General features: G+C 45.1%; 1 protein-coding gene across 4 annotated transcripts in view; it reads left to right on the forward strand.

Annotated features, from left to right (window-relative positions):
* BBS4 (Bardet-Biedl syndrome 4) overlaps positions 1-23,639 on the forward strand; it is a 37,568-nt gene extending 13,929 nt beyond the window's left edge. For 2 of the 4 annotated variants that reach the window (XM_026709970.2, XM_087941505.1), the window contains exons 3-16: positions 1,811-1,885; positions 3,585-3,648; positions 4,179-4,290; positions 5,908-5,980; positions 8,405-8,458; positions 11,076-11,203; positions 12,954-13,008; positions 14,248-14,316; positions 16,151-16,303; positions 19,219-19,390; positions 19,687-19,756; positions 20,385-20,523; positions 20,863-21,055; positions 22,324-23,639. In XM_026709970.2, the coding sequence (XP_026565755.1) occupies positions 1,880-1,885; positions 3,585-3,648; positions 4,179-4,290; positions 5,908-5,980; positions 8,405-8,458; positions 11,076-11,203; positions 12,954-13,008; positions 14,248-14,316; positions 16,151-16,303; positions 19,219-19,390; positions 19,687-19,756; positions 20,385-20,523; positions 20,863-21,055; positions 22,324-22,469 (1,434 nt within the window). In that variant the 5' untranslated portion in view covers positions 1,811-1,879 and the 3' untranslated portion in view covers positions 22,470-23,639. Of the gene's footprint in view, positions 1-1,810; positions 1,891-3,584; positions 3,649-4,178; positions 4,291-5,907; positions 5,981-8,404; positions 8,459-11,075; positions 11,204-12,953; positions 13,009-14,247; positions 14,317-16,150; positions 16,304-19,218; positions 19,391-19,686; positions 19,757-20,384; positions 20,524-20,862; positions 21,056-22,323 lie in introns of all 4 variants that reach the window. The other 2 variants (XM_026709968.2, XM_087941504.1) reach the window with 2 other exon arrangements.
* The last annotated feature ends 961 nt before the right edge of the window (positions 23,640-24,600 follow it).

Consider the following 24,600-nt stretch of genomic DNA (forward strand, 5'->3'; position numbering starts at 1 on the left):
GCGGCGCCTTCTTAAGAACTTCCAAGCCAAGATTTATTTTTATTTATTTGATTTGTCAATCGCTTACAAGATAATAGGTATAAGTATAAACGTGAGTAAGAATACGGGGAAATGGGTACGAATCAATGGGGGCAATAGGACAGGGGCGGGAGGCACGATGGTGCGCTTAGGCACGCCCCTTAACAGGCCTCTTAGGAAAGGGGTGAGGTCAACATAGAGGTGGTTGAGTAAAGCCATATCGGATCAGGGTTAGTTGCTGGGGGCTCTCCCTCCAATTGACCGTCTTGTGAACCAGAGTTGCTGGAGAGATTAACATCGACCTCTTTCTCTCTCTCTCTTCCCCCCCACCAAAAAAAACACCCCTCAATAAGAGCCAAAGATTCGTCATGCTATCTCAGTCTCACTTCTTCCCTTCTAGCGATGACCAGCCTGATGTTCCACAGAATTCAAAAGAGGAGAGAAATTGACTCCGCTTTAAAGTGTCGATGATGATCTCTAAAAGGCTTTATGGGTTGGTAGTGTTGTTTGTTTGTTTGGGGGTTTTTTGGAACAGGAACGAGCCACTTATTTCCAAGCTAGGAGCTATAATCGTATTTTGTTTTTTTTTAAAGCGTGAACCAACAGGACCAGAATAAGAAACTACATTTGGGTTTAACCTGTAGGCCGTTAAAAATAAGAGGAAATCAATCTATCAACGATTTTGTAAATGGCAAAAAATCACCCAATGATAGCCCGGGCGCGGAAGGTCGTTTCCCCAGCTCTCCCAGGAAAACCAGCCATGTCTCGGCTGGTTTTGGAAGGCCACTGAGGGTTGACAGATGGGAAACTTGCTCGCCCTCACCTAGCGTTAGACCTTGGCATAAAGGATCGCATATCCCTATGGATTCAGCTCCTCCGAAAACCCGGTTGGACTGGTCCAGTAAAAAGGGATTTTTGCCTTTTTTGAGAAGGACATCATTCCGTTTATTGGAACCTCTTTTCTGCGGTTCACCTGGAATACAGATGAATGTCTGTTTGTTGGCTTGGATAAAGGAGAGCACTTCTGCGGGATGCGGGTAGTCCTTGACCTACGACCACAACGGAGCCCCAAATTTATGGTGCTAAGTGAAGTGAGGCATTTGTCAAGCGAGTTTTGTCCCATTTTTATAACCTTTCTTGTCGCCGCTGTTAAGCGGATCGTCGCAGTTGTGAAATTAGTAACAAAAGGGTGTTGAGTGAATCTGGCTTCCCCATTGAGTTTGCTCGCAGGACAGTGCAACGAATCCGTGGCCAAACATTGGAACTTGGATCAAGTGACCAGAGGGAAGCTGCAACGATCGTGAATGTGAAAAACGGTCACAGGGTCCTTTTTTCGGTACTGTTGTAACCTTGGACGACGGTCACTAAACGGACTGTTGTAAGCCGAGGACTGCTTGCATTGCCTTTGTTTTTTTGCCACGAGGTTGTTTTCAGTGAGAGAAGAATTGCTTTGAACAACTCAGAAAGGAGATTGGAAGGCAAGATCATTGGATAGGGTCTGCTTGGGCGGGGCGGGGCGGGGGGGGTTGGGCTAGATGACCAATCTTTCAAAAATCTTCTCCCGCTACATAGCACGGCCTCTTGTCTCCCGCTACGTGGGAGCAAGACAAGCAGATTTTTGCTTCATGTCTCCCTGGTTGGAAGCCCGAGTTAGTGGTTTATTTAAATCTCAACCTTGGCAGGTTTAAGATCTCTGGCTGGGCAACTCTGGGCGTCGAAATCCAGAGATCTTCAAATTGTTCAGGTGGAGAAACACCGCTCTAAAGATCTGTCCTGCCCTCCTCTTTCACAGCGCCCGACCTTCCCATTCTGGAGAAGAGGAACTGGCTGATCCACCTGTACTACGTGCGCAAAGATTACGATGCATGTAAGGTAGGAACGAGTTTGGCGAGGTGATTAAATCCTCTGGGCTTAGCCCTGCCTTAGGCACGGGTGGGAGGCTTTGAGCCAGTCCCACTCTTTCGCAGCCCTATAAAGAAAGAAAGGGCCCAAATATGGCTTGCACAACGGTTGCCAAGAAGATCGATCGCAGGGACTTGTCAAGGCAGTCATTAGTCGAGACCGAGTGAAGCACCAACCACAGAGGAACACGTCTTACTTTAAACAACCATTCTCAACAAGAGAAGAGGGGAAAAAATCCAGATCTTTGTTCTCAGGAGGGGGTTCGGTTCTATTTTCCATGACTCTCCAAGTCAGGATTTGGCTTCCCTCCTTTGTTTGTGCACGATCCATTTCCCCACCACCCCCAAGAATCTTAACTAGCGTGACTAACTGTGGTTAGCACTAACCAGGATTGCAACCCAGTGTACCTTCTGAAGTTGATTGGGGCCCTCTAACTCTAACCGGGGTGTAATGCTAAACAGTGTGAGGGTGGAAATAAGTCTTCCCTTAGCCAGCAATTTGTCAGAGATATCCGGCATCAAGTTTCAAAGTATTGTGTGGCAGTATAAAACCTGTCGCAGAAGAGGGGAAGAAATATGTGACCCATAAGTTGTGTTTTCACTCCAATGGCCAATTTTTCCTGACGAAGGACTGTTTTTGCTTACAACGCTTGCATGCCAAAACAATTAGACATAAAGATCATTTTTTTCCCTCCTGGGCCATCACTCTCCTGAACGCTCAATCCCCACAGCACTGTCTCATTTCTCATCCTCTCGTTTTTCCTACCCTCCTATTGGTTTCTTGTGATTTATCAAGTTGTTTGTAACTTAGGATTAATGCTTATAATTACGATTTATGACCTATGACTTGCTGTTTATATGTACGCTGTGAGCTTATATTCAACAGAGACAAAGGCCAATAAAGAACTCTCTTCTGTTCTGTTTTATTCTGTACTTTGCTCTGCCCTGCCTTGCCTTTCCTGTTCTGTTCCACCCCATCCCCTCCCATCCTACTGAATCAGGATCTGTCTGGTTCCTTCTTTGCTCTGATTTCACAAACTCAGTGTTTCCAGATGGTCTTTGGCTTGATGAGAAATGTAAAGCAGATAACAGATAATCGGAGTTGGAAGGGACCTTGTAGGCCATCTAGTCCAACCCCCTGCCCAAGCAGGAGACCCTACACCATTTCTGACAGATGGCAGTCCAGTCTCTTGAAAGTCTCAAGCGATGGCGCTCCCACAACTTCCGAGGCAACTTCTGTTCCATGGGTTGATTGTTCTCCGTCAGAAAGTTTCTCCTTATTTCCAGGTTAAATGTTGATCCTTGATCCGTTTCCATCCATCATTCCTTGTCTGGCCTTCGGGTGCTTTGGACAATAGCTTGACCCCCTTCCTCCTCTCTGTGGAAGCCTCTCAAATATTGGAAGACTGCTATCCTGTCTCCCCTGGTCCTTTTCTTCACAAACATAAATCATAACAACAATAAAAGCATACACGTCCTGTGCCCTCCCTAGCACCATCTTAGGACACCCATTTTAAGTTTCAGTGCCAACTTCCCCAAAGACTCACCTTCCATAACTGAATGTTGAGTGCCTGTTGTAAAAGCACCGGTCCAGTTGGACATGCTGCCTCTCCTCTGAAATAAAACATTCTCATGATTGAATTTCTCTTCCTTTCGGGCGTTCAGATTGCCATAAAAGAGCAACTGCAGGAAACCCAAGGAATGTGTGAATATGCCGTCTACGTTCAAGGTAAGAGAAAACGACTCCATGATTAAACAAAGCTCCCAGCTGCATTTATGTGCTTTGTAAGAACACACAGACACCTCTTCGGGAATCATCAGAGCTAACGGTGCTTTAATAATCCAGCACCTCCTGTTTGATAGAAAACCCCGAGAGCGGAATATTTGCACAGTCGCTGGTTGTCTGGTGAAGGGAAGACATGAAATTCAAAATTCAAACATTAATTTACCTACAGTGACTTAAGACAAATCTGGATCACGTCTCCGTGCAGCCTTGGGGCAATCAATATGTTACTCATCAGGTTATTTGCTTCCAGTGTGTTTTTAAAATTAAAAATAGGCGATTTTTTAAATTAGAAATGTAGCCCAGAGCAGGATACCTGAGCTCCTTGTTCATTCATGTATATATCTGAAACATTTTTAGGCTGTCCTTTAGGACAGAACTGTTCTGCAAAGCATGAGCAGAAATTAAACCATTAATATTAAAATCCCGAACACGGGATCCTCCTGATTAACGTGCTATGGTAATGTTGCTTCCAGCTTTGATCTTCCGCTTGGAAGGAAAAATCCACGAATCTCTGGAGCTTTTCCAGACTTGTGCTATTCTCAGGCCTCGATGTGCAGACAACCTCAAGCAGGTGGCCCGCTCCCTGTAAGTGTCATTGCATTCTTCCTCTCTTAAAATGTCATACGGAGTGGGATGGGACTTCTGGAGAGGGCGGCGGCGGCACCGGCCTCCATATGTGCGCAATCGTCTTCCCAGCACATAATCCCAAAGGTCCTTCGAAGAGGTTTCGCTTCTCCTCCAAGAAGCTTCTTCAGCTCTGGCTGGATGGTGGGGGATGGAAGGGTTTATCCTCCTTGCTTGACAGCTGATTGTTTGCAGTCTTTTAGAGCATTGCTGAGGCCGTCAGGAGGTTTGTCTGGGTCTGCAAGCAACAGAAATCCTTCCGTTCCTCCACCATCCAGTCAGAGCTGAAGAAGCTTCATGGACGAGAAGCGAAACGTCTTCAAAGAAACACCAGAAAGTCCAGTTGCCTCTGAAAAAAAGCACCTTTGGGACAGCCATGACCTGGATGCGACTGAGAATCTCCATCGAGATTCCCAGCATGTATTTTCCTTGACTGCATGCTTCAGAACTTAGCTGGATCCGCACAGTGATTCAGGGATCCATTGCCTGATGCGTCAAGGAAGCACACAAGAATGGCTGGAAGACAATGGATTATTCTAGGATTCCCTTTCTCCAGAAAACCTGTCTGTTGGCATATTACGCCAAGCGATACGCTTTTCTTAAGCCCACCTCAGAGGAGATTACAGGTAGTCCTTGACTTATGACCCCCCCACATTGGACCCAAAAATTTCCGTTGCAAAGCAAGACAGTTGTTCAGTGAGTTTGGCCTCACTTTTACGGCCTTTCCTGCCATGGTTGTTGAGTGGATCACTGCCGTTGTGCCGTTAGTCACGCAATTGTTAAGTGAATCTGGATTTTCCCCCTTGATTTTGTTTGTCAAGATAGGTCGCAAAAGGGGATCACGTGACACCCCCCCCCCCCGGCTCACTGCCGCCGTCATAAATATGAGTCAGTTGCCAAGAAGCTTAAATTGACCACGGCAGATGCTGCAATAGTTGTAAGTGTGGAAAACGGCCATCAGTCCCTTTTTTTCCGTGCCATTGTCATTTTGAACCATCGCCAAATGAATCGCTGTAAGTCAAGGACTATACCTGTTCTGTCTCTTTCTGGTGGTATGGTAAAGGTTCCCCTCGCATAGATGTGCTAGTCGTTCCCGGCTCTAGGGGGCACTGCTCATCTCTGTTTCGGAGCCGAAGAAGAGCCAGGGCTGTCCGAAGACGTCTCCATGGTCATATGGCCGGCCGGACTAAACGCCTTCGAAGGCGCGTGGAAAGTTGTTCCCTTCCCACCAAAGGGGTCCCTATTTTTCTACTTGCATTTATTATATGCTTTCGAATTGCTAGGTTGGCAGAAGCTGGGACAAGTAACCGGTGCTTGCTCGGTTACGCGGCGCTAGGGATTCGAACCGCCAAACTGCTGACCTCTCTGATCGACAGGCTCTGCATCTTAGCCACTGAGCCACCGCTTCCCTTTCTGGTGGTCAAAGAATATAACTCTTCAGGCAGCCCTTGGCTGTTCTGTTATGTCTGAGAATAGAAATGGCTTCCTCAAAGCTCCCTTGATCCCAGGACTGACAAACCCTTAATCCCCAGTAAAACAAGCCGAGAAAAAAAACACGAAAGAGCGAATGTGTTGCAGGTTTCTCCTGGGCAAGCACAAAGCAGCTATTGAAGTCTACAACGACGCAGCTCAACACAACGAGAAGGACTGGGTATGTGTGAAGCTCTTCTTATGTCAAAAGAGGATGGTCAGGATTGGATATGGACAAATCAGCCAAGGCCAGATTTATTCGCATATTTGTTTTCTTCTTTAAATGAGTAGTAAGGTGAAGGTAAAGGTTCCCCTCGCACATACGTACTAGTTGTTTCCGGCTCTAGGGGCCAGTGTGCTCATCTCTGTCACAAAGCCAAAGAGCCATCGCTGTCCAAAGACACCTCTGTGGTCCTGTGGCTGGTACGACTAAATGCCCAAAGGCGCACGCAACGCTGTTCCCTTCCCACCAAAGGGGTCCCTATTTTCCTGCTTGCACTTTTTTTACTTGCTTTTGAACTGCTAGGTTGGCAGAAGCTGGGACAAGTAACGGGAGCTCACTCCGTTGTGCAGTGCTAGGGATTTGAACCCCTGAACTGCCGACCTTTCTGATCGACAAGCTCAGCGTCTTAGCCACTGAGCCACCGCGTCCCTAAATGAGTAGTAGCCGCTTCTTAAAAATATGACTCAGGTGGGGAAACCCCTAAGAGGAAACGGGTGGACGGTTTCCAGAAGAAAATGAGGTTTCACTATCCCCAAAAGTTTCTGCTGTACAGGTAGTCCTCAACTTACAACAGTTGGTTTTTAGCGACTGTTCAAAGTTACAACGGCCCCGAAAAAAAGGGACTGTTTTTCACACGATCATTGCAGGATCCCCATAAGTGGTGTGGTGTCCTAGAAGCGGAGCTCTTGCCTCATCATCAGGAGGCTGTGAGTTCGATCCTAGGTAGAGGCAAATATTTCTCTGTCTGGGCACGATGAGAATCTATCTGCCAAACAAAACTCTGCATTGGCAACAGGAAGGGAATCCGGCCATTACAAGACTCAGCTCCCGTCAGTTGCCCAGACTCCACCCTGCAAGGGATTATGGGGGTCGTTAAAAAGAGGGTGATGGCAGCATCCCCACGATCAGAATTCAAGCACTAGGCAACGGATTCGTATTGACGACGGTTGCAGTGTTCCAGAATCATGCAATTCCCCTTTTGCGACTTTCTGACCAGCCAAATCAAGAAGGAAGCCAGATTCACTTAACAAACAGGTTACCGCTGCAGCGATCCATTTAAGAACCATGGCAAGAAAGGTCGTACAGATGTCTCACTTAGCAAGAGAAATTGTGGTTTTAAGTGGAGGACTACCTGTATAAGTCACAGCTTGGCTTAATATGGGATGAGCACCTGAGCAAGGGCAGGCTGTTCTTCGGTTATGATTAAGGCAAGGTTCGGGCCCTATGAAGTAAAGTCTGAGATGGGACAGCCATCCATCCCCAGAGGAAGAACAAACTAGAAGAAGCAGGATTGTCTCTGATCGATAGATACAAGGCTCCCATCTCCCAATTTTTCCCCATCTGGAAGGAATAATTTTCTAAGTGGATAGTCCCATATCCTCTTAGCATGCATTCTTTCATTGTGATGGATATTAACTAGACTCAAATGTTGGCCAGATGTGCGATTCATTATATTTCACAGAGCTGTGGTGGCTCAGTGGTTAGAAAGCAGTATTTCAGGTTAGCTTTGCCGACTGCCAGCAGTTCAAATCTCCCCAGGCTCGAGGTTGACTCAGCCTTCCATCCTTCCAAGGTGGGTCAAATGAGGACCCAGATTGTTTGGGGCAAAGATGCCAACACTTAGCAAGGGCTCTAAAGTACTCTGAAGTGGTATATACGTCTAAGTGCTATTGCCAGCAAACCTGGCAGCTTGAAATAACATAGTTATATGCTAAAAGGATCCACCTTTTCGTTGCATAACATTGCTACTGAACCAAAGTTTTATTTCCTGCATCCATAGAGTACATTCACATTTAACTATCCAAATCAGTCTTTCTCAATCTAGACACTTTTAAAATGTGTTGACCAACTCCCAGAATTCCCAATTGGCTGGGGCATTCTAGGAATTGAAGTCCCCCCCCCCCCGTCCCCCAAATTTCAAAGCGGCTGAGGTTGACAAATGCTGGTCTACATTAAAATTGAACCTGAGGCGCTTTACTCCCAATTCAGCCTTCCAGTCACTGCACCGTGTAGGTTACTGGTCTCAGAAGAAGGTTTAATGGACATATTTAACTAAATCTTTACTAAGTTTCCCTTTTCATCAGATTTGTGTCTTGGTAACCTTTCCCAACCTCCTGCCCTGCAGATAGGTTGGATATCCACACCCTGCCTTCTTGTCTAGGGTGTTTTTCAAGGGAGCAGCAGGTTGGGAAAAGCTTATCTTAATATCTTTGTCATGTTTGGCTGAAATTACATTGTTCCTGGTTTTTTTTCAGCTGATTTGCAAGGTGTGTGCTTGCTTGAATTTTGTGGTAGAGTATGAGCTTTGACGTCGGCATTTTGCCATCTGCAACGAGAAATGGTTCCACTTACTTCATAAACCTCCTTTCTTTTTATAACTAGGAGATCTTCCACAACTTGGGAGTCTGCTACATGCAGCTGAAATATTTCAACAAGGTAAAACAGACCCTTCGGCTATATTATATGCTAGGCCAGGGGTCCCCAAACTTGGCAATTTTAAGACTTGTGGATTTCAACTCCCAGAATTCTGGGAGTAGAAGTCCGCTCATCTCCAGTCGACCAAGGTTGAGTTCTATCGGGTGAAGTTCAACTAATTGAAACGCAGAGACCTGCTCCTAAAAGATCACAATCTAGCAGGAAATATCTACCCATCTTCCTAAAAAGATTTGTTCCTTGCAAGATGGAATAAGGTGGGAGGCCATTGGGAGGCCCAAAGAAGATTCTGCTCTGCTTAAATCGCCAAAATCCCACCCAGACTTCAACCACACCAATTCTGGGAGTTCGAAGTCCACAAGTTGCCTTAAAGTTGCCGAGTTTGGAGACAATCTCTGCTAAGGCAATCCATGATGGCTCAAGGTCCCAGCATTCCAGAAATCCTCCAAAATTCAAAGCTGCTTTAAAAAGCCAGAATCTGCATTTCATTACTTAAATGCCCTTAAGCTGCCCCGTGAAAGAGAACCCTCCCAGTTAGACTTGGGCCACCTTGAAGCTTCCGCTAGCCCTCTGAAGGGCCCAGCTGGTTCCTGTCTCTACCTAGTTCAGACATTTGAGTGTTAATGATGCTCCCTGTCCCTTAAACCGAGGTTGCTTCCTCCAGTAACGTTGCAGTGTCCGAGTCAGAACTTGTTTGCTTTGTTCTACCAGTAGTTGCTAGGACCAAGCCAAGATTTTATACTGGGAGAATTCTTGGCTTGCTTCTCTCAAGCCATTGAAAGAAACAGCGTGCCTTCTCTGTCATCGGCATGGGGTGATGTTTGCCTTTAAAAGGGAAGTTTGTTCGTGTATTTTGCTGTCAGGCTGGGGATTTTTCTCTGTCCTTCTGATGATAAGTTACACCAAGCCTATAAAATATAATGAAGTCTACAGAGTGTTGTGCTATTTATACCCTTTAGTAACGAACATGCTATGCTATGTTACATAAAGGCATCCTTTTTTTTCAAAAATAGACAAAGGATAAGCCTCTCTCTCTTTCTCTCTTTCTTTCTCTCTCTCTCTCTCTCTCTCTCTCTTTCTCTCTCTCCCTCCCTCCCTCCCTCCCTCCCTCCCACGTCCCTCTTCCCCCCCCCCTTTTTTTTTAAATGGGCCTGGGGGAGAAATCTCAAAACCTGCAACCTTTTCCTTCCCATCCCACCGGCTGGGTCTGGGGGAGGAAGAAAACAAGGCTTTCCAATGAATGCCTTTCGATGGGGGGAGGATTTGGGGCAGGAAGAAACCGGGTTGTCTCTGGGCACTTCATCAGTCCTGAAGTTCATGCTGGCATCAGCACTTTTGGGCAGAACGACCTATAAAACCCTGCTGAGATTTTTGGTCTCTTTACACTTTACTCAAACTCATTGCAACTCTAGTCTCAGCCCAGAGCTCCCCCCACCCTCTCCCCCACCAGCTTGGTTAGTGGCATTTAAGGGGGGGGGCAGGGATGGGGAGAAGGAAGAGAAGGAGAGAGAAAGAGAGAGAGAGAGAGAGAGAGAAAGGAAAGCAGCCTATCCTCAAACTTTGTGTAATGAATTGGAATAATAACAGAATAACAGAGTTGTAAGGGACCTTGGAGGTCTTCTAGTCCAACCCTCTGCTCAAGCTGGAAGGCCTATAGCATGTCAGACAAATCACTGTCCAATCTCTTCTTTAAAATCTCCAGTGTTGGAGCATTTCACAACTTCTGGAGGCAAACCATTCCCCTGATTAACTGTTCTCGCTGTCAGCAAATTTCTCCTTAGTTCTAGGTTGCTTCTCTCCTTGATTAGTTTCCATCCATTGTTTCTTGTCTTGCCTTCAGGTTCTTTGGAGAATAGCTTGACTCCCTCTTCTTTGGGACAGCCCCTGAGATACTGGAACACTTTTATTAATTTATTTATTTCTTTTGTCAAGCGATTATAAGATAACAGGTTTAGTATAAACATGGTTATGAATACATGAAATGGATATGAATAAAAAAGAAACGATAGGACAGGGACGGTAGGCATGTTGGTGCGTTTATGTACTCCCCCTACAGACCTCTTAGGAAGGGGGTGAGGTCAATAGTAGACAGTCTAAGGTTAAAGTTTTTGGGGTTTGGGGAAGAAACCCCAGAGTCAGGTAGAGTATTCCAGACATCAGCCACTCTGTTGCTGAAGTCGTATTTCCTGCAATCAAGTTTGGTGCGATTAACCTTGACTTTGTATCTATTGTTTGCTCTTATGTTGTTGTGGTTGAAGCTGGAGTATTCATTGACAGGTAGGACATTGCAATGTATGATTTTGTGTACTGTACTTAGATCGGACTATCATGTCACCCCTGATTAGTTTTACAGGAGGGCTGGGCGGGATAAAACACCAAAGACTTGGAAGTCGCACCCGTAGAGGACAGATACGGCTCCTGCCTTGAGCGAAGGGTTGGACTAGATAGAAGATATATTTGATGTATTTTGTTCCTTCCTTCTCACCCACCAAGCAGCTGCTTGACATCGCTGGGGAGGGACAGACCTATATCAGCTCAAGCCAGAATGAAAGCCACGCTCGGAGTGGCTCAGGTTGATAGTGATGAAACCAAGCCCATTCTCTCTCTCGCTTGCACTCAGGCCAAAGATCAACTGAACAACGCCTTGCAGCTCAACCGCCATGACCTGACCTACATGACTCTGGGGAGAATCCACCTGATGGAAGGGGACAGAGACGCAGCCATTGAAATCTATAAAAAAGCAGTGGAGTAAGATGCTTTCTTCCCTTCTACTCTTTAGGGCAGGGTTTTTCAAACTCGGTTGCACCGAGGGCTGCATCAGGGGGTTGTGTTTGATCTCAAGGGGCTGGGCTGGGCATGGCCAGCTCCCATAGGCCTCGCAAGCTCCTTTTTCACTGGCAGAGGGTTGTAGGAGGCTGTCGCAGCCGAAAATACCGCAGGTTGCTCCTTCACTGTTTCCCCATGGGACCAGATCTAAGCACCCCACAGGCCGGATCCTTGAGTTGACACCCCTGCTTTAGGGGGTGGCGGGGAGATGTCCTTTTCCAATTAATTTTTGGCTCCAGTTAAGTGCTTTATTTTGACTGTGTTGTTCATTTATTAATTCAAGAAAGGAAAATGCCTTCCCATCCTCCCTTTAGCCTCACACTTAATTGGCAGACCCGTGGTCCTCTCCCATTATCTGTCTATATAAAAGCGAAAGACCCCTCACGCATCATCACAAAATCTCCAGAACCGTAAAGCCTACAAACCTGAAAATTTGGCACCTATGTTCCACTTGGCTTCTAGGGGCTCACTAAGAAAGGATTTTTCTCGAAATGACTATCAGAATATTTAGAGTATTTCCTATATTATTATTATTATTAACATGCTCTGATGCTAAGAAGTTCTACTCCCTCTCCCCACCTGAAAAGAAGTCTCTCCCAAATGCAAAACACAAGCAGAGGAGTTTCAGTTTCAGTTTTAGAGCAGCAAGCAGCTTTAGTACAGAACAGTTGAGCTAAGCCACGCCCTGGCCCCTTGCTGGCTCCTTGCTCACACAGCCAATACTGTCTCAGTTTCCAAGCAGCCCTCCACTTTCTCACACACAGACAGGACGCTAGCCAGATGAATACTGATGGATCCTGGTAGGCAGAGGCAGATTTTTTTTCCTCTCCAAAAACTAACCCCGACCACATAGTTTCGTGGCGAAGCATTGGGCATTGAGCTAGTTCAATAATAGAGCTAACTGTGCCACCACAGAGAAGACTAACCTGAGCCCCGCAGATCCCCCAAAGAAAAAGGAATCGTTTTGGAGGCCTCCCAACCAGATGAGTAGAGTTAACTGTGGCAGGGCAAAGGATACTGCACTGTGCACCTAATACCTAACAAACTGGGATTGGATTGTAATCAAAACACTGCATGCTAAGGATTATAAGTGCCAAAGAGTGACGTTACCGCCAACTTTTTTCTTTTCTTTTCCAACACAATATTTTGGTGGAGAGGGAGAAAGAGGGGAGACAGGGGATTTGATGGTGAACACATTCCTCCAACTGCCAGCCCAGAACTAGGGGGTCTTGAAATAAATGTAAGACAGAAGGGATTTCCTGGAGGATGGGAAGGCGCCTTACTTTCTTGAATTTGGAAAGATTATGAAAAACGTCATTTTTTTTTTCCAATTTTGGACCACGGCCTCCTCCATCTGCCAGCCTAGAGCAGAGGCTGGCACAATCTCTGGCACACTCGTGGGTTGTTCAGCCCCTAAACGTCTACTCCGAAGCCAATTAAATGGACTTTAAAATGGAGGAAGGCCTATTTTGACTGGCTAATTATGGGTTGTCCTGAAAAGGGGGCTGCATTATTAATCATTGGCATAGAAAACATCGATATTCCTCAAGTACTCTTAATATTTTGGGTCACCTTTCCTTCCCCTGCAGAAGAATGAATGATTGTTTGGCTTTAATGAAGGCGATGGACACCTTAAAACCCTACAATCTGTATTTCTGGTTTTTTTTTTCAGATTCTCTCCTGAAAACACAGAACTCCTTACAATTCTGGGCTTGCTTTATCTTGAGGTATGAAAAGTTGGTCATTAAGTCATTAGGTACTTTTACAGGTCCTCGCCTTACAACCACAATTGAGCCCAGAATTTCTGCTGTTAAGCTAGATGGTGGTTCGGTGAATTTTGCCTCATTTTACCACCTTTCCTTTCCACCGTTGTTAATTGAATCAGGGCAGTTATTAAGTTAGTCACGTGGTTGTTAAGTGAATGTGGCTTTGCTTGTTGGAAGGTTGCAAAAGAGGATCACACTTGACCCCACAACACTGCAACCGTCATAAATATGAGTCCATTGTCAACATCCGAATTTTGATCACATCACCTTGGGGATGCTATAAAGTTCGTAAGGGTGAAAAACAGTCATGTCACTTTTTTCAATGCTATTGCAACTTTGAACAGTCACTAAATGAACTGTTGTACGTCGAGTTGTAGTTTAGTTGTAGTAGATGTTTTTCCTTCTTTGCATTCAAAGTAAACCTCCTCTGTGGTACCCCCTCACCCACATCAGATGTTCTGACCCAGGCTTTATCAAATGTAATCAATCACAGACTTGTTTTAAAAGTAAAACCTGTTTTATTGCAACACTGGGAATTGCTTTCATTCCCAGCTGGAACTAATATTAAACAGTTCCCCAAGATAAGCACACACCTTTCAGTTCTGTGGAATGCTGCCAAAGACAGAAGTATCCAATTAACTATAAAAGAAACCAATTGAAGTACCAGAAAAAAAAACAACCAAAGTACACAGAGCTCGAGGATGACTCAGAACCGGTTTCGTCATTTTGGCCTGACTTTTATCCCTGATGGGAGGGGCAATCACCTCCCAGCCTTATTCCCGAGTTACCCTACTGCTTTAGCTGCTCTTCTGGCAGCTCTGTGCATACGCACACTGGGAACAGGCTCCCTTTGTTCCTCTGCCTTGCTGCTGCCGACTCTGAAGGCTCCAAAGGCAGCACTCCACTCCCAGATGGTCCCGGCCTCATCCCCGCATCGGACACAGGATCCGAGTCCTCTCCAGACTCCCTGACTGGTTCCCATTCTTCCTCACTGTTTGATTCCGCTGCCGTCTGCACCAGCTACCGGCAAACTAATTTGTAATTTGTACTAATTTGTAATTATTTTACTAATTTGTAGCCTGAAAACTCTAAGACCCAAAACATAATGTGTAGGAATGCCTCTCTCTGGATGCAATGACAGTAAAATAATCCATAGTGCTAAATAAAACGTCCCTTACATATTTTTTTTTCCTTTCTTAGCTTGAGGTTTATCAGAAAGCCTTTGAGTACCTTGGAAACGCCCTCACCTTTGATCCCTGCAACTATAAGGTAAATTGGAGCATAGGAAGACAAGCTTAAGTTTTGAGTGCTTTGTACAATGTATGAAGTTAATTGCTCAATACATCGAGGAATAGTCGAAGGTGGAAGTAAAAGGAGGCGTGAAAATGCATGGTTTGCTTAAAAAAATGGCTTGATGCTAAGACCGAATTAAGATGTCATATATCCCCTTGTTGGTTTAATGTATTTAGGATGAAATGTACAAATGTGGTGGTGTTAGAGGTTAGAAAATGAATAACTGCACGTTATGCACAAATGACAAGTCAATTGATTTATCTTGCTAGGCTATTTACAAAAATTGGGAAACAGAAATATTAACATGTGCAAATGAGGGTAAAAACGTTCAGAGTGATGAATGTTTTTTTTTTCCTAAAATAAGCAAAAAAAAAAAAATAGCAATGTGTGAAACGGGTTTCTGTCCCCTTTGTTACATGGAAATCAGAGCTGAGTATTTTAGCAGCAACGGGAAAATACGTTGGATGCAGCAAGAATGGGGTAGCTGGGGGCATGTCGTAAAACGAGAGAACCAGAATGAAAGGGTGGTAAATGCATATAAGTCGGTTGATACATAATTTTGTATTTATTTATTCTGTCATGTTTATGTAGTGCATATGAGAAGTGGAGACCCTTTGAGAGCCGCATGCCACGAAATTTCACTTTAATGTATGCAGCTTAGTGTACATTCAAAATGACAGTAAAGTTAGTCTGAGTCAAAAGTGAATGCATAGCATAAAAGAAGTATATTGGGTATAGTTGGATCCAGAGAAGGAACTGATGCGGTTTGAATCTCAAAACATTTGATAAGCCAAAGGAAAGCGAATAATTTCCATTAAACACGTGGGTGAATAGAGTTGAGATGCTCATTGTATTAAGTAAAAGCAAGCATACTTGATAGGGAGAGGTATGGTAAGCGGTGTTGGTCAACACTAGATTTAGTTAATTCCTTTTATTTCGCTTACCTCATGCCAAGGTTTCCCCTGGCTTCTTGTTTCTGATTGCTTCCCTGCATTTTGTATAACTTTGCTCATCTCCCCACAAAAATCCAGCATGCATGTAAATAAACAACTTTACACAACAAGCATAATGGAAGAGTGTGAACCGCCTTCCTCCTCTCTCCAGCTCCCAGACTGCAAGAATGCGGTTCGTAGTATCATCGTACTTTTCTCGCCATTTGGGCCATAGGTTTTTGCAATGTGTCTGCCTCTTCAGATGCATTCCTGAATCTTAAAGACAACACCTCTCTGTTTTGGCCTCTTGAAAATATGGAGCTTATGCCATATTCACTTACTTACTATAGTGCATCCACACTATAAAAAAGAAGGTTGAGACTCGAGAAAGAGTGCAGAGAAGAGCAACTTGGATGATGAGGGGGACTGGAGACTCAAACATATGAAGAACGGTTGCAGGAACTGGGACTTTCTAGTCTAGGAAAGAGAAGGACCAGGGGAGACAGGAGAGCATCTTCGAATATTGGAGGGGCTTCCCCAGAGAGGAGGAAGGGGGTCAAGCTATTTTCTAAAGCACCTGAAGGCCAGACAAGGAATAATGGATGGGAACGGAACAAGGAGAGAGATTCAACCTGGAAATACGACAGTGAGAACAATCAACCAATGGAACAGAAGTTGCCTTCAGATGTTGTGGGAGCTTCATCACTTGGAGACTTTCAAGAAGGGATCGGACTGCCATCTGCCAGACATGGTGTAGGGTCTCCTGCTTGGGCGGGGGGTTGGACTAGATGACCTACCAGGTCCCTTCCAATTCTGTTAATCTGTTAAAGGTTTTCTTCTTTCCGGCCTACTTCATTTGGGCTTCTTGTCTTTCAAAGGCCATTTTGGCAGCTGGCAGTATGATGCAAACCCACGGGGACTTCGACATGGCTCTCAGCAAGTACCGCATCGTGGCTTGTACCGTTCCTGAGAGCCCCCTGCTCTGGAACAACATCGGGATGTGCTTTTTCGGCAAGAAGAAATACGTGGCGGTGAGCATGTTGCCTTCCTGTTCCTTGTTCCCCCCGTATGTTTCGAGAGGAGGAAGAACAAAAATTGCCTCCCTCTGTTTCCCATTGATCCTTTCTCCTCCATGGCGGGGAGGTGTCTATAAGTAGTCCTTGAATTACAACAACAATTGGGCCCCAAATTTCCATTGGTAAGCCAGGCGGTTGTTCAGTGAGTTGTTAACTTCTTTTGCCATATCAATAGCTACAACTTATGACTTTTCTATTTAGACTTATATACCACTTCATTGTGCTCTACAGCCCTCTCTAAGCGGTTTACAGAGCCAGCGTATTGCCACCCAACAAGTCCTCATTTTACCCACCACAGAAGGAATGGAAGGCTGAGTCCACCTTGAGCCAGTCAGAATTGAACTGCTGGCAATCAGCAGAGTTAGCCTGCAAAACTGCATTCTAACCACTGGGAGAGAAGGAAGGAAGGAAGGAAGGAAGAAAGGAAGGAAGGAAGGAAGGAAGGAAGGAAGGATATAGCAATAGACTTATATACCACTTCACAGTGGTTTACAGCCCCCTCTAAGCAGTTTGCAGAGTCAGCCTCTTGTCCCCAACCATCTGGGTCCCCATTTTACTGACCTCAGAAGGATGGAAGTCTGAGTCAACCTTGAGTCAGTCAGGATCGAACTGCTGACAGTGGGCAGAATGAGCCTGCAGTACTGCATTCTAACCACTGCACCACCACGCCATGATTGCTAAGCGAATCACTGCAGTTGTTAAGTGAATCCAGCTTCCTCCATTGACTCTGCTCGCCAAAAGCGGGCTGGGAAGGTTGCTCAAATAGCGACCACGTGACCCCAGGACGCTGCAAACCATCATAAATACACGCCAGTTGCCAAGCGGCCCAAATTTGATCGTATGACCCGTGTGGATGCTGTGCGCGTGTCGGTCTTAAGTCACCTTTTTTTTCCCCCAGTGCTGTTGTAACTTCAAACAGTGGCTAACCGGATGGTTGTAACTCGAGGACTATCCGTCTGGGTTTCTCGCGTCGCTGTGCTCCTTTGGTCGTGAGAAAGAGACGGAGACCCTTCCTTCACCGTTTTTTGTTTGGTTTTTTTTTTGTTTTTTTTACTTTTGTCTGTTTCCTGGTGCATTGCTTTCCTTTCAAGGCCTCTGGCTAGGGAGAAGGGGGAGCTCTACACACACAAACACGCACACACACACACACACACGGAGAGGGGAGGAGGGTGTTATCTTGCTTGCCCCGACATTTGGAGAAAATAAGAAACAGACAAAGGAAGGGACCCCTGCTGCTTCTTAAATCTCCCCATGCATTTATTTATTTTTTTGGAAAAAAAGTTTTATTGACTTTAACAACGAACAAAAACACATAAAACATAAAACATAAAAGCATCATCCTTTCCTTCATAAATTTACAGACAGTGTATCGGTTGGTTTACCACTTTTTTTGTGTGCATCCATTTCACAGTCGCCATTGTAGTTGTATTACATAATAGCTCATATTATCAACCAACAATTATATAGCCTGATATCATTACTAAACAATCATTTGACTATAATTTTGTTAATTCATACTTTAACGAGATAACTATAATTTACTTAATTTATTTTACAAGGAATCATAAAGTCATACCAAGCCTTTCTTAATAAAATTTTATAAAGACAGTATCAAAGGAAAAAAAAAAGAAGAAGTATATATTCATTATATCCTAAGTTTCTAAATGTTCTATTATTATATCTTATTATCTAGCCATTGATAGAAAAGGTCCCAAACTTAAGCTGCTGAAGCTGGGACAGCTCCGGAAGGAAATCTCCCTGGGCGTTTTTTCTGCCTCCGGCACCTTCTCCCCGGAGCCTCCTTGATTGGAAGGATTTGCGAATAACTCCCTCCACCAGGCGCCAGAAGCCCTCAGTCACTGAACCCTCCAACCTTGTTCTTGGGAGGGTTTGGGGCTGTGTGCCTCACTGGACACACACACACACACACAGAGAGACACACACACGGTTCGATGTGTTCCAAGCCAGGGGTCCGCGTTGTAAGAGGGTTCGTTTCCCCACCGAGCAATTAACGGCCCTGGCACCTCTTTCTATTTAAACCTGAACTATTTAGCTATATATTCTACACTTGATTGGCCCTTCTCCAGCAAAAAAAGAATAAAAAAAGAAGAAGACCACGAATGAACTACGGTCTCTGTGTCACACATGATCTTCGGAGCAGTTGTGGGATTTTTTTTTTTTTTTTTTGGACTACCGGTTCTGTGGGCGTGGTTTGGTGGGCGTGGCAGCGAAAAGTTACTGCCAAATCCCGTTGTGGGAGCGCCATCACTTGAGCCCTTCAAGAAGAGATTGGACTGCCATTTGTCAGAAATGGTGTAGGGTCTCCCGCTTGGGTGGGGTGGGGGGTTGGAGTAGATGACCTACAAGGTCCCTTCCAACTCTGATTATCTGTTACCTGTTAATCCCACCTTTATTATTCTAGAAGTAACTCAACACAGCAAACACACAGAATTCCTCTTCCTCCTCCTACGCCACAATAGCAACCTTGTGCGGTGGATTTGGCTAAGAGTGATTGGCTCAAAGTCATCCAGCCGGCTTTCAGGCTTAAGATGGGACTAGAACTCACTATCTCCTAGCGATTGGTCCAAAGTCACCCAGTCAGCTTTCAATGTCTAGGGCAGGATTAGAACTCACAGTCTCCCGGCCGGCACCTTAACCACTACACCAAACTGCCTCTCAACGGTTTGATCAATCCTAATAGATTGAATCACTTCTCGTTACGTTCACCTTTGCCAGGGTTTGCAAAGTAAAGTCTAGGGCTTCTTTTGGAGAAGGGCGGCGTTGTTATTGTAGGGGGAGCCAAGGTCCAGAAGGTGGCCTTGGGACATGCCAGTCTTCTCCTCTGGTGACCCAACCATGTTCTTCCACAGGCCATCAGCTGCCTGAAACGGGCAAACTACCTCGCACCCTTTGATTGGAAGACCCTGTACAACCTGGGACTGGTCCACCTGACCATGCACCAATACGCTTCTGCCTTCCACTTCATCAGCGCAGCGGTCCATCTCCAGCCCAAGTTGGCAGAACTTTACATGTTGTTAGCAGGTACCAATCCTGCACCTGTCCTCCTTACTTAAAATCCTGATTCCTGGCCTCCAGAAACATCTGCTATGCTACGATACCCAGTAGCCACTGATATAGTACTTTAGGCATACAGATCTTATTAATGATCTTCTTAAAACAATTGTGCTGAGATAATTTCACTTTACGAGCGGGGAGGACGTTCATTCTTTAAATTGAAAATGTCATTGGGTTAAGGGTAAAATAATTCAGTGCTCCTCCACGTTAGGAAGATAAATACTTCCGTTTGGTTTTTCTTTTCTTTTCTTTATTTGTTTTAGTTGCCTTGACAAATCTTGAAGATCTTGAAAATGCGAGGCTAGCGTATCAGAAAGCTTCGTCCCTGGACACGTATGTCTTCTCTGCTGAATTTTAGGGAGGGCTTCCTCTGAACTCAATGAAAACCAGTGCTACTAAAGCAGGGGTGTCCAGCTGTGGTGACTTTTAACAGCTGTGGACTTCAACTCCCAGAATAGCAGTGTTCCAATATTTGAGGGGCTGACCCAAAGAAGGAGGGGGGGGGGTCACTTTCTTCTCCAAAGCCCCCGAAGGCAGGACAAGAAGCCATGGACGAAAACTTACCAAGGAGAGATCCAATTTAGAACGGAGGAGAAATTTCCCAATAGTGAGAACAATTGATCAGTGGAACTGATTCCATTCAAGAGTTGTAGGGGCTCCGTCATTAGAGGCTTTTAAGAAGAGACTGGATAGCCATAGGGTCTCCTACTTGAGCAGGGGGTTGGACTAGAAGACCTCCAAGGGTCCCTTCCAACTCTGCTATCCTATCATTCTCTCTCTTCCTATCCTTACCCTGATCCACTGCCTCAAACCTGATCACAAAAACCAAGCCTCTGTAATGCTTTCTGTGTGAAAGTATTTGGTGACTACAACGCAATTGGTCACGTTTGTCTACTTTTTTGACATTTGCCGGCCCAATAAACCAATGTTTGTTATTTCAAGGTTTTCTTCTGCCTTGCAGGGGCAACCCACTCATCAGTCTGAATTACGCAATCCTGCTATACAATCAAGGAGATAAGAAGGAGGCTGTGGCTCAGTACTACGAGATGCAAAGAAAGGTCCATGCGTTAAAAGAGAGCACCCTGGATTTTGACCCCGAGGTATGTTGATTGTAAACTACTCATGGGAAACTTTCACAGAGCAGTTGACTGAAATCAGAGGTTTTCTGTTAGAGAAGTGGGTGTTGGAAGTGGGCGCCTTAAACCTGTACCTTATCCAAGCCAGAGGATTCAATTTGTGTCCCCCTCAAATATTAAAACGGCTTCTGGCAACCGCCAACCAAATTGGGACCTTCTTCTGAATGGATATATAAGCATCTCTCACGCTTCTCTTATTTCCTTCAGTGAAAGGCAAAAAATGGCGCAGGGCTCAGGTAAAATCTGCCACAGGATTGGACCAGGCATTCAATTTTCCTTCTTCTTTTGCTCTTACGTGGTCAGATGGTGGACATAGCCCAGAGACTGGGCTCTTCCTTACAGCTTGGAGAGGTTGCAATCTGGGCTAAACCTGGTAGAGACTCAAAACCGAAGGCACGAGGGGCTGCTGCACCCAGCACCCAGCCACTGGGTTCCAATCAAGCTCTGGGGCAGGCAATGTCTTCTGCGGCTGGCTACGCAAAGACCATGAGTCAAGGTAGGTCTTCTGGCCCTCGTTGACTGAAGCAGAATCCATCCTGCCTTCTCGGTTCTTCTCAAGAACGCTTGAGAACTGGGAGCTACTCAAGTCAAGCTTGGTTTCAAGGGCTCCTGACTTGTCGTAGTAATGGTTGGTTGGCTGGTTTAGCCCAGGGGTCTCCAAACTAGGCCAAGACGTGGGCACTTCTGGGGAATTCTGGGAGCTGAAGTCTACAGGACTTAAAGTTCCCAAGTTTGGAGACCCCTGGTTTAGTCACATCTTTGTATATAGTGTTTCCCCTGCCTGGATTAAAAGGAAGGGTGACCCTAACTAGAGATAGGTAGAGCATTGTATCTTGATTCTATAGCCATGTCTTCTTCCCCTTCGTATCGGATATTTATTTATCTATTTTGATTGGGAGCTGCCCAGAGTTGATGGTAAGATGGGCGGCTTATATAAATAAATGTTTTAAATAAATAACTATTTCAAAGCACATCAACTCCCATCTCACAAAAGTGACCCCCGCCCCCCCCTAGAATGGTTAAAAACCACAGCCACAGCTGGGGCCACAAACACAACGCAAAGGGTGAAAAAAAGCATGACTGCGGCAGAGCTCATTTGACTCAAAGAAAGGGAAGGATAAGAGCGGAATCCCTCCTGCCTAAGGTTTCCCTTTTGTCTTGTTGATGGCAGGGAAGCAGAGAATATGAAGGGAGAAAGAGACAATATGAAGGCTTGACAGGAGGAAGTAGAAAGGAAGCCTACAGCACGGGCCCCTTCAAGGTGGCAACCACGGAGTATGGGAAGGAGAAGCAGCTGAGCGATTTAAGAACCAAATTCAGAGTTGTAAAAATATATCTAAGGGAAATTTTTTCATTAAAGAAGGAAGCCAATAAAAGAAAAAGGTGGCAGGGGAGAATGAGGAAGTGGAAAATTCTTGACTGAGTTATAAGCCCTGGTTGGGTCCTTCAGTGCATCCCCGTCTCTGACGGTGATGGACAGCTAAGGAATACAAAATACAAATTAATCAATCCTAAAAGGACATCCAGGTGTCTCACACCTCCGTGGAAGTTTAGGTTCTTTGCCAAATTTCCGATCCTTTGGGAATGAGAAAGCACGACAGATCTATCAAATAAACTTAAGCGGTGGAGATCAAGAATGAAGTACATAAATGTTGACCTTCCAGCATCATAAAGGAAGTGATAATATCAATACACATGTCGCCACTTTTTAAACTGGAAGAGAAGAATATTGGTGTCACTGCTTTGTGCTCTCTCCTTCTCCAGTTATTGGAAGCTCGACTCATCCGGCCAAGGTTCCTTCCTTACCTTTGGAGCCTAAACCCAACCAACGTCCCCTTCCTGAGGAGCTCTCATCTACTCTAAAACCACAGGAGCAAATTCAGCCCATTGAACGAGCCGAGGAATCTTGACGAGACGGCCAACTTGGAACGGCTTGTAGAGCAGCCCGTTCAACCTACTGGATGCATAGGGACAAGGTGCATTTGGTATCCTACAAACTTTGCACCAGACCAAAGAGCGCTGCAGTCCTTTTGGCTCACAATTAGCTGAGGAGATTCTCAGAGGTTGTGTTGTTTCCCTTAACATTCCACACACATAGTAGGCTAATGAAAGATGCCACAAAGAACGGGACGGGGTTTAAGCAGCTTCCCCTGGAAGCTCTTGGCCCTTCATAACAGGAAGAAAAGTGAGTTTATTAAGTTTAAAGAAGTGAGTTTATCTAAGAGATGTCTCTGGATTTTGAGAGTATAAGCCCTTTCTAGTCTAATATTTTCATAGTTTTTAGATAGCTAGATAGAATCCTTTATTGGCCAAGTGTGATTGGACACACAAGGAATTTGTTTTGGTGCAAATGCTCTCAGTGTACATAAAAGATACATTCGTCAAGAGTCAAGAATCATCAGGCACAACACTTAATGATAGTCCCGGGGTGCAATGAGCAATCAAATCATACTAGGAAACAGTCAATAAAAATAGTTAGTGAGGCTGAGTTACTTCTTTGGTAACATTTCGAGCCATGGTGGCGCAGTGGTTAGAGTGCAGTATTGTAGGCTAATTCTGCCGACTGTTATCAGTTCAATCCTGACCGGCTCAAGGTTGAATACGCCTTCCATCCTTCCAAGGTCAGTAAAATGAGGACCCAGGTTGTTGGGCAGCAATATGCTGACTCTATAAACTGCTTAGAGAAGGCTGTAAAGCACTGTGAAGTGGTATATAAGCTCTAAGTGCTATTGCTGGTGCAATTTCTGAACCCACCACCCAACTGTTCTGTTGAACCAGAGGCATCTATTAGTATATTCCTTAAGCGAATAACTTTGTTTGGGATTGTTGAACTTGGATGGAACCCAGCTGCTTCTGTAGGATTTCTCTGGTTCCTGCCACTTCTTTGAAACCCTGTGGGAGGAGGAGCAGATTGATTTTTCCTTCAACAATCACTTAGTAGTGGCATTTACTACTAGATACGTAGTAGAACTACATATGTGCTCGCTTGGGCAGAACATAAGACTAAAATTGAGAAGTATGTATATTGGATGGGTTGTGGATTCTTTTATATAAATAAACATGTGATGAATTGACTAAAATCCCTTCTATATATTGCTTTTCCGATGTTATTGAACTCCCTTACACCGTGAATACAGTATGGTCATTCGGCTGGTGCACAACCAGAAGTAGCTGTGGGGTACGGATGTATGAGAAATAAGGAAACAAGTGTGGTGCCCTAATTCCCACCCTTTTGGTACACGCCTCTTCTTGCATGGAGGCACAAAAGAGGCAGAGCTAGCAGTGTGACGGCATCTGTTTGGTTGCTTTAATGAAAGCATCGGATCCTTTGGATGTCTGTCCACACCTCTCAGAAATATAAAACGGCTGGAAAACTCAACAGCAAGCAGAAATTACCCTTGGGGAAATACACACATTTGAGCCAGCTAGTGGCACACCTAAAATTAGTTACAACTGCTTGAAGCAACCAAGAGAATTTCATATATGTTACCCTGAGCAAAGCTTTTCCTGGGGGAAATCTGGGACACCTGTAAGGGAAAGCAGAGACCAGACTATCTTAGGTATATTAAAATCCTGCTTTTAACTCGGAAAATATATCACAGTACAGTAGGGATGTCCAACCTTGACCACTTTTAAGACTTGCGGACTTCAACTCCCAGAATTCCCCCAGCCAGCCATGCAGTTGACATACAGCTGGGTTGCTTTGTGATCATTTGAAGCTATGACAGCCCCCCCCCCGGCAATATTTGCAACCCAGGTCTGAATTTCCATCAGCCAGTGCCCCCTCCCCAAGTTGCTTTCACATGACATGTCAGGCAATCGGCAGCTGGCCCCCATTTGCAGGTGTTTGGAGCATCCTACGGTCCTAATTACGATTTAAAAGCGTTTTGCTGGCTCATAGCGAACAATGGTTCATTTAACAACCGCAGGCTCCATTATAGTCATACGTCGAGGAATTAGCTTCAGCCTATCACGATTAAACTCGGATAGAGCAAACGGAAGCTTGGACATTGAAACCATGGCCAACACATGGAATGTTAT

The sequence above is a fragment of the Pseudonaja textilis genome, chromosome 13 (genome assembly GCF_049901715.1).
Source record: "Pseudonaja textilis isolate UNSWEBS1 chromosome 13, rPseTex1.2, whole genome shotgun sequence".
NCBI classification, from domain to species: domain Eukaryota; kingdom Metazoa; phylum Chordata; class Lepidosauria; order Squamata; family Elapidae; genus Pseudonaja; species Pseudonaja textilis.